The following is a 10,228-nucleotide window of genomic DNA, read 5'->3' as shown; positions in this document are numbered from 1 at the left end:
AAATTTTGTTGACTTAATAATTAAAAACTTAAATAAGAATATTAAAGTAATAACATACTTAAAACTTAATTAAATATGATATATATATATATATATATATATATATATATATATATATATATATATATAATAATTTTATAAAAAGATACAAGCCAGCTACATAACTTAATTGGTTTAGATACCGAAATTTGACTCTCCAGGAAAGAAAATAAAAAGAAAAAGACAAACTCATATATCTTGTAAAGTAGTTTGATAGAATATGTTTCAAAATCAACAGAATGATTGGTAATAAAAATATAATGAAAAATAGCATGATACATATCTTAAATAAAATTAGTCAACTGCCTGCATGCTAATATGAAGTTGCATTTTGCAGCATATACTTCTTTATATGGTAAAGTATTTTCACTTTCCAATGTTTTATATATCATTAGATTACGATGGAACAAGGTTCTATTACATCCAGAGAAAGGATAGATATTTCAGAAAAAAAAAATAGATTATCAAAGTAATTTTATTGTAAAGATAAGGGATATACCTCTAATCCATATACAAATGACTGTCAATTCACAACGTTAACATAATAGAACCACTAATATATATACTAAAATTGATTTTTATATATGTAAACTACAGAAACAAAATTTATTACACAAAATCACTGTCAAACAATCCTATATTGTAAATTATAAAAACATTTTTGAAAAATATATATTGTAAAATATTTTAATTAATTTTATTTTTGACAATAAAATGAAAATAAATGTCTATTTAAGAAAAACATTTATTAATATGATTCCGATATTATATATTATTAAATTAAACTTAATCATCATATATTTAAAGTATTGTATATTAAAAAAATATTTAAAATGTATTTAATCTTGATTTTTAAATGATAGTGTATGCGAAAAAAAAATTAAAATATATTTAATCTCAACTTTTATAAATGATGTAAATTATTAAGTGTGATAGTAATATTAAGGCCAAAAGTAAGAATCTTAAAGCAGTAATTAAAATAAGAAGCAAGCATGATTAGAATATGAAGTTTTAAGCTAAGGTTTAATTGGAAGGAAGAAGACAGAGTTGGTGCACTTTATAGTGAGTGAATTTAGGGTTCTAAATCCACGTAGGTTATTCCTTTTGAGCTGAACTTTTACTATGGAATTTTTCTTTCCACACTCAAACTTTCAACTCCAAGCCCATTAATTTGATTCCCACCACTTGATAATGACGTTTGGGGTTGCTGCCAGAAAATAAATCATTAACATCTTCCTATGTGACAGACATTGCAATAGTTTATACTTAACATGAATTTCTTTATGTTCATCCACTACCACTCGAATCATCCCATGCGGATTTTTCCAAGTACTCAACATTTTTTCCTTATTAGGCTTTTTAGTGCTATTCAACATTCGTTCTTATGTTTTGAAATAGATTTCTATAAATATTATAAAGTAATATAGAAAGTAAATTATTCAATTAGTCTACGTCAACACCAACACAAATGCAGCTTCGTTCATGGCCCAAGTTAGGTTAATTAGTATCGACGTTGACTTCTATTTTAATTTTTACATGTTCTACTTGTGTTCTTTATCTCTAACAATTTACAATACCTTTTTCTTCGCGTATTAATTCTAAATTATGATTATTTTATCAAAAACACATAAGGCGGTTTACTAAAATGTTTGATGGTGTTTTAGTTAGATTGTCTATAGTCTATCACTTATATAAGATGATGCTTTGTCTTGTCTTTTAACAACAAGTTTTGTGTTATCTTTCAGTTATGTACATACCCTTTTAACTTTTTTAAGTATGTTTTATCTTGTATTGAGATATATCCTTTTGTGTATAGAATCTTATATTATAATATATATATATATATATATATATATATATATATATATATATATATATATATATATATATATATGGATTTGTTAATTTATGTAATCTATTAAAGTATATTAAATTTTAGTTGATAAAAATATTTTTATATATTATGAATTCTGAGTTTTAAGATTAAAAGTATTTGAATAATTTCTGATTATTTTTTTTATTTTAAATTAAAAATAAAAACTATTAAAATATTTATGTCTTTAAAGTATGTATTAAAATAGTCTTTAAAGTATTTTTTTTTTTATAAATAAGGATTTTTTTGTTAACTAAAATTTGTTACAAAAGTTACATAAATTAACAAACCTTATATAATATTTTAATATATATATATATATATATATATATATTATAATATAAGACTTGTTGGAAGTATAAAAATAAACTTATAAATTAAGTTATTTTTCGACCTGTCAATCCACTTACCACACACTATGTGGCTCATCAAACTTTATAAGGCAGAGGTGGGGCGAAGAGGTTTAGTCCACTTTTGTTTTTTAAAAAAAGAATTCAAAAATTAATTTTTGTATTATATTATTTAAAGCCTTAATTAGTAGTTTAATTCTTATATTTTTTACAAAAATTGAGTTTTAATATTTATTAAATAGAGCTAATTTGATGTTAAATTAATATCAAGTATCATGTGACAAAATCTAATTCATATCCTACTTTGAAACCCATATAATTATCTTTCTTCTTCCATCTCTCACCACCTCCCTCCACCTTCTTCTATCTCCCACTACCTTCTCCAGCCTCCTTTCCAATATTGTAAGAAATTCCTTCATATTTATGACAATGTCCCATTCTAACCAATGGTGTATCTTATTGATAGCTTGATGAGATGTTTATGTGGTATTAGAAAAGAAGCATTATTATAAGTTTATGTGGGATATAATAAGTTTCATTGTGAAAAATTATTTAAGAGATTCGTACGATGTAGAATAATTTGATTAGAAATGCATAAAGTGTATTTAAGAAGTTTTCTAAGCTTATCCAAATTAGAAGAAACAACAAGAAAGGATAAAACCTCTCATAACTCATACACTCCCCAATGATAAAAACATGCAAATGCGACAATGTTTCACTATAGAAACATAAAACAAAGAAAAATCTACCTTATGGCACAAATAAAAGATGAATAAAATGTTCTATCTATATTTCCTTTGTTCCCAATTATTTTTATGTGATGAATGAATTAGGTCGTCCTCAGCCCCTGATTTTTCCCATCAAAGGTTTTCCACATTAAACGTGTTGATTTCCATTTTCTTTAATTTTATATATTGTGCATCATTTCTAACACGTTCCCTTTCCCTTTGTCAAGTAAAACCTTATTCACCAAGAAAATAAAAATGAAGGAATTAAAAGAAAATAGAGGTAAGAAATATGTCTAAAGAAAGATATACAGCAACACGGAAGTGAGAGTGCATATGAATGCACTGAATATGTGTCTTTGTTTTACCTTTATGTAATGGAGAGTCCATTAGGTTACTGAATTTTACTGGGATTCTTATAGTTAAAGTTCCATTGTGCTTTTACGATGAATATAAAAATTAGATGCACTTTTCTGGTAACTTCTGATACCCCACTTTGCAAGATGCAGTGGCAGGAAGCAATGGAACATGACTTAATTTGATAACATATTTGTCATCCCTGTGTGTGGTTAAAGTTATTTCATCCGAATCCATTGTAGGAATAATAACAGATGTATTATTATATGTGAATTTATGCCAGTATCTTTATCTAACATTTAATTATGACACTACAGATGCCCATAAGGCCATCTCAATATTCTCCATTTTTAAGATATCAATGGTATTTAATATTACTCTGGGACCGTTTTTCATCTATGACCCATCATCATCGACCTTTGTTGTTGAACTTGTCCTCTATGGAACTTCCCTTAACCTCTTTTTAGACCCATCTAACTTAGGTTGCTTAGTGTTCCTACTTTTCCTATTGATTCTTTTGCATTTGGTTTTAATTCACGTGAAGACAACATTTCGACAAAACTTTTTGTTTGTTTCCATGTACTCTACTTCGTTAATGTCAATTCTTTATTGTTCATTCTTATCCCTTTTTTCAAGAATAATTAATAGCTAATGACCTTGCACGGTAGCATTTAGACAGTTAGATTCAAATCTTATACCTCAAGCCTTTCGGAATATAAAACATAATTTTTATGAGCTTTCCTATTGTTACCTTTCCAATCTTCTTCTCCCCTCCCCAATCTTTATGTGCTTCCAAAGAGTTCTTTTATTTATTGATATATGCATTAGTCTTATTACCATCCTACATCAAAATTTTGGGTCCATATTGTGTCAATGAACGAGAACAAGGTTCATTGGGGAGGCTTGATTCAACAAAGTCATGGACTAAGTGGGGATTTTAATTCTGAGTTTGGTAATCATTACTGTCAATATTTTGATATCAGACAGCCCTGGAATATGGGACCACTTGCGATGGTTGGAAGAGAAGCCACAGATCAGTTGCCAAACATAGGCCATGTCAAATCATCTGGCACCATTATCAGCCGTTTTGAGTCACCAGCTTCTGCCTTTTATGCTGCCGAAAACTGCATGGGATTTGCAGAATATGATTGCCAACTTGGTGTTCAATCTCAGTTATGCAAGATTAATGACTCGGAATTCCCTTTGTATCAATCTCCCAGGGACAACCTTTTCTTGGACTCAGCAAACCAACCTGACTTAAGCTATGATTTTTCAAACACTTTGCAGTCCATAGTGAAATCTCAATTCAATAATGATCAATGTCGTGTATCCCCTGAAAAGTTCAATAAAATTTCATGTGGGAATTTTCCCACCACCAAGTTCCTTCCAATTGAACAACAGAAGTTGTTCATTGATGGTGTCATCAGGGGCTCCTCATTTCCTAACAAAGGAATTCAGGATCGCACGGTAAGTTTTCCTTTTGGCAAAGCCCACATGAAAATTTTTTCATGTGTCCATTACTGAAGATTCTTTATGAAGTTAATTTCCTTGTTTGCAGGTTGCTCGTGGATCTTTTGATTTACCTGTTGCACATATGAGATTTTCTTCTCAGATCGAGAAGTTATCTCCAACACTTTCAGCAGGAAGTGTGTCAACTGTTGGAAACTCTGCTTCTAATGGGGCAGCAGTCTCAAGCAAAACACGTATAAGATGGACTAAGGATCTTCATGAGAAGTTTGTTGAGTGTGTGAATCGCCTTGGAGGCTCTGAGCGTATGTAACTTAACTAAATTTTCTAATTGGCTATGCATCTGTGTAACATCTGATAATCCTCTGTTGCTGTTTGACTGTAGAGGCAACACCAAAAGCTATATTAAAGATGATGGACACAGATGGTTTGACTATCTTCCATGTCAAAAGTCATCTGCAGAAATATAGAATTGCAAAATTCATTCCAGAGCCTAGTCAAGGTGAATTCTATTTTGTTATTTACCAGACTTGCAGTGTAGTTTCTTTTTCATGTCATGTACATTTCTTTGTGCCTGAATTTAGTGACATTCATGTCACAAATGATGAAATACCTTCTTTTTCCCTTTGTTTTGATTCTTTAATTGTTGTTGAGACTTAAATAAACTAATGTAGATTGCAGAAGTTCCAATGCAGAATAACTGCATTTCTTCCCTGACATGGTAGAAAGTTTGACTTGATCTCTTTCGTACGAGTTATGTTATTCATACAACAGCTCATAATATTCTATACAACACTTAATCTATCTCTATCACAAAACCTATTACATCTTATATTTTTCTTCTCCTTTAGGATATGACCTATTGTTCTCCTTTGCGTTATTCTTCCCACAAGTTATTCATGATCTTCTTTGTTCTTTTATTCTTTCAAATATCAGGTTAACTCCACATACTGAACCGAAAACTTTCTTCTGTTTCAGGGAAATCAGACAAAAGAAGCCACATAAAAAATGTGCATCATCTTGATGTCAAAACGTAATGCTACTTAATATATTCCTGTAGTAATAGTACTTCCTCAAGTTTCTTAGTTCGTTTTGTAATCTACCAAACTAACACTGTTCTTGATCTTCAGAGGCTTACAAATTAGAGAGGCACTTAAGCTTCAATTAGATGCTCAAAGGTGTCTTCACGAACAACTAGAGGTATATCCACGCTATCATTTTTCTGGTGAATTTTTATTCCTACATTGTACTTAATCTGTGACCCTTTCCCTCCTCTTGTAAGAAAAACTTGAATACTGGCCAAACCAGCTGAAAGTTTCTTGAATCTTAAACGTTGAATTTCACAATTTTTCACCTTCAACCAGCTTTAGATCGAAGAAATGATGTAGAGATTTTAGTCACAGAAGAACAATGAAATCCAATACCTCACATACTTAGAAGATAAAGTATCATTTTTACAAACAAACTTCTAGACATCTCTATTTTGGCCTTTCTCTGATTCAAGACATACCCATTTTGGCATAGGTGATGATGTGAAATTGCACTGTCATGTGCTAAAATGTGGATAACAATTAGGCACATATTTTGAGGAATTGGATGCTAAAAGTAGTGAATGAGAGGGTATATTTGGATTCTTTTAACACTCTGTCCTCACTTAAGTTTTCATATAACTTACTTTGGTGTTACAGGTTCAGAGAAAATTGCAGCTGAGAATTGAGGAACAAGGAAGGCAACTAAAAAAAATGTTTGACCAGCAGCAAAAGACAAGTAATAACCTCTCAAATACTCAAGATTCAGGCACTGATGAGACAACAATTACTCATAAAGATGGTGAAGTTTCTGTTTCTGAAGGAGCCAACAATTCCTTCTTCACTTCCCAAGCCTCTCCAAGCCTATAATCTGATATGGTTATGTATAAAATTACAGTTTTCTGCATGCTTACATCCTGTGATTTTGTTATAGCATTGTTGTTTATCCTACATATGCAAACTCTATATGAATTAGTACATAATTTAGAGTGCTTACATTATATATTCTATAGAAACAAACAAGTAGCATTGCTTTACTAGGGGAGGAGGGAATAAACTTTGTAAGCAGAGTCTTATGTGTTTTTTCAGCAAGAAGCCATTGTTTTGCTCGTTCTGTGTTTCTTTCTTGTTTTGTTTTGAGCTGTTACATATGATTTGGTTTGGTCGGTTCTGTGTTTGGCTGCTCAAATTTAAGAAGCATTAAAGAGTGATTTTACTTTTCTTAAAACTAAAATCAATCCTCGTATCTTGATTGCGGAACCTAAGAATTTGTTTAAGCCAAAATTTTCAATATGATCCTAAAATATATTCAATCCAAAATTCATCTTATTTTTCTCATAAATTAAGTTGAATTTGGATTGATCAGTTTTAACATTTCTAATTTCTCTCATTGTATTAAAATTATTAATACAAGAGATTATTATTTTAATTTTCTACTCCCTTTTTTCCTCTTTTGATGAATTTGACCCCAAATATGAACTGTTGAAAGTGAAGAAGTAAAATAAGAAAGGAAAAAAAAGACAGAGTGGAAATTAAGTTGTTAATGAGAAGAGATGAAAAATAAGTCAATAATTATAATTGATTTGATAGAATAAAAAATAGATAAGAATTTGATTATTTATTCAATTATCATAATGCTCGTATTTAGAAAATGGAATTAATACAAATGTGTAGAACACTAATTAAGAATTTTTTTAATCAGTATAGAGAAATTTAATTATAACGAATAATCTTTTATATCTTAAAATTGCATGACAAACCCATGTATTTCTTTCAAAATATTGATTGTTAGAATTGAACATCTAGGCTCTACAATATATTTATATGAAACTAGATTCTTTGTTGTTTTTTTTCTACTGAGTCCTTAAAATATTAATATATTAAAAAAGTTTAATACATTTTAAAGCCTTAAAGTTAGTGTTTATAAGTGTATTTTGAAAACCTGGTAAATGGATAATACCAAAACGTCGTCCTAAATCTAAATTCTGTTTATATATATCAATTAATTATTTAAAAAATGATGAATTAGGTAATTAAGCTTAAGAAAAAGCTTTTAATTTTGTAATATGTTGTAAAGGTAATGAGAAATATTAAAAGTTATTTATGGTTGTTATTGTTGAGAGGTTTGCTAAAAGTATTATATATTAATGATAAAAAAATGAAAATATTTAGCATAGAAAACATAAAAAGGGACGTATTGTATTGTTAATTAATTGGGGAGGGAACCTTGAATAGACCGGAATCTCGAAGCCTTGTTTTTATTGAATCTTATTTCTTGTGGCCGTCCTTCTTTGGCATTTCATTCTTCGACCTTTATATATATTCTCTTATTATTGCTAACCATTTTCTTCACAATGTCCCAATAATATTTATGAATTTATCACATTCAAATTATACACTAAAATATAATTTTGGAATCTTTAAACCTGTTCAAACATGGTTTTACCTTTTTTAATTTATTTATTTTAAGCCCTTTTGGTTTCAAAATATAATACTATTAGTCTTTCAAATGGTGTTTTATATTGGGAATTATTTGCATAGAATTTTTGAAAAACAATAATAAATTTCAAAATTAAAAGAGGGAGAAAAAAATTGAAATTACAATATTTTAGAAAGATTAAAAGCATACTATACTGGCAAAAAATTAACAAAATTATATATATCTATATAAAGGATATTTAACTTTTTGATGTTCACATATTTTTTTCAATTTTATCTTTTAAATATTTTTTTTAAATTAAAATAATTATCTTGTTAGTTTTACTATTTAGTAACTGTATTTTTAATATTTAACCGTTATTTTAAATTTATCTATATTTTAATTATAAAACTATATACAAAATAAATAAAACTATTTATAATATAATTATAAATTATTTATATTTAATTTTATAATAATAATAATAATAATATTTGTTATTATCATAGAAGAAAAATAAACACGCACACGTGTTTTCGCTACTATTTACTAAAGTTATACTAAATGATATTCACGTCTCCTTAAATTTTGAACAAACATTTAAGTTTTGAAATAAAAATTCATTTTGCTTAAGATCTTAATAAAATGACATTTAATGGGTTTATAGTTCCCAAATAAAAAATTTCTTTCTCATCTTTCCTTTTAGTAAATGATACTCACGTCTTGATACCTGTGTTTCCAATTTTATTTATAAAAAATAATTTATTGTTTGCAGAAATCTTTGAATTTAAATTTTTTTTTAATTTTTAAGTTACTATAATACTTATATGTTTTTAGGAGGATTTGGTTTTAACATTGGAGTTAACACAAATTTTTATTCAGAGGTAATTTATTGCTGCCATTATTGATAAAAAAAAGTAGTTTTTTGTTTAGCTGAAAATAGATTATGAATTTCTCATTCAAAGTTTTTAAGTCACGTGCACGTAATCCAAGGCCTTTTGTTTTAATATGTTGTACTAATGTACATGTAACTACACAAATGACAATTCGTAACAACAATATTCTAGATGGTTATTAAGTAAATTATATAAAAAATTATGTGTAAATAAATGTCTAATGTTTTAAAAAATTTCTATAATATCTTTTATTAGTAAAGAGTTAAATTATATAAATATAGATGTAAGAAATTCTTTGTTTTTTTACAAAAGAAGAAAGACATAAAATAGAACAAAAATTGTAATTATGTTGTATTTATGCTTTGAAATATAAAAAAAGGCGGTTTCTTTCTTTTTTAAAATGTTTTCTCACCGTTAATAATAGTAATAATCCAATATTTACACCAATCAAATTTAAACCGGGTACCTAACAGTTAAAAGCTACTACAAAATCACTAATTAAGCTACACATATCTGAAGTGTTACTACGTTTAAAGTTACATATAGCATTATTCATATTAAATTTTGGCATGATTTATTCTATATTGTATACTTGTTATTCTAGATATTAATATACTATATTGTATATATTACTTTTTTAGTTTGGATAAAATATACATATTATAGATGCAATTTTATGTGTTATTATTTGTTTTTGTTTGAGGTGAATGCAAAAATTTCACCCTTAATGTTAACATTTATTGACAAATATGATTCTAATAGATTATAAAATAAAGCATCTTTAATTAATTAAAATCATATATATATATATATATATATAATTTTAATTTACTATAAGTAATATTATAAAATATGTTGATAGGAATTTTCTTATGTTTTTTGCGATCGGTTAGAATAATCTATTGGATTGTATTTTTAACTATCCAATTAAATTAAGTCAAGTTGAATACGACTATTTAGCTAATATAAGTGTTTTATATTACTATATTCATTAATTAAGATATATTTACATTGGTAAAACATGATGATCATTATATTGTAAAATTATGATTTTAAACATGTATTATCAATCTA

General features: G+C 27.4%; 1 protein-coding gene across 1 annotated transcript; it reads left to right on the top strand.

The window, feature by feature from the left end:
* The first annotated feature begins 3,798 nt into the window (after positions 1-3,798).
* On the top strand, positions 3,799-6,959 carry LOC108323469 (uncharacterized). Its single transcript, XM_017555941.2, has 6 exons — positions 3,799-4,811; positions 4,903-5,116; positions 5,197-5,313; positions 5,790-5,844; positions 5,942-6,011; positions 6,500-6,959. The coding sequence occupies exons 1-6, from the start codon at positions 4,218-4,220 to the stop codon at positions 6,707-6,709; spliced, it is 1,260 nt and encodes a 419-aa protein (XP_017411430.1). The 5' UTR covers positions 3,799-4,217; the 3' UTR covers positions 6,710-6,959.
* The last annotated feature ends 3,269 nt before the right edge of the window (positions 6,960-10,228 follow it).

The sequence above is a fragment of the Vigna angularis genome, chromosome 2 (assembly GCF_016808095.1).
Source record: "Vigna angularis cultivar LongXiaoDou No.4 chromosome 2, ASM1680809v1, whole genome shotgun sequence".
Taxonomy (NCBI): Eukaryota; Viridiplantae; Streptophyta; class Magnoliopsida; order Fabales; family Fabaceae; genus Vigna; species Vigna angularis.
This window is presented reverse-complemented; position numbering and strand designations above follow the sequence as displayed.

Bases quoted from the DNA above. Each gene is read 5' to 3' on its own strand.
- LOC108323469 (XM_017555941.2), top strand. From the start codon at position 4,218: ATGAACGAGAACAAGGTTCATTGGGGAGGCTTGATTCAACAAAGTCAT. The intron at 5,117-5,196 runs GTATGTAACTTA...GTTTGACTGTAG, and splicing joins TCGCCTTGGAGGCTCTGAGC to AGGCAACACCAAAAGCTATA. The intron at 5,845-5,941 runs GTAATGCTACTT...CTTGATCTTCAG, and splicing joins CATCATCTTGATGTCAAAAC to AGGCTTACAAATTAGAGAGG.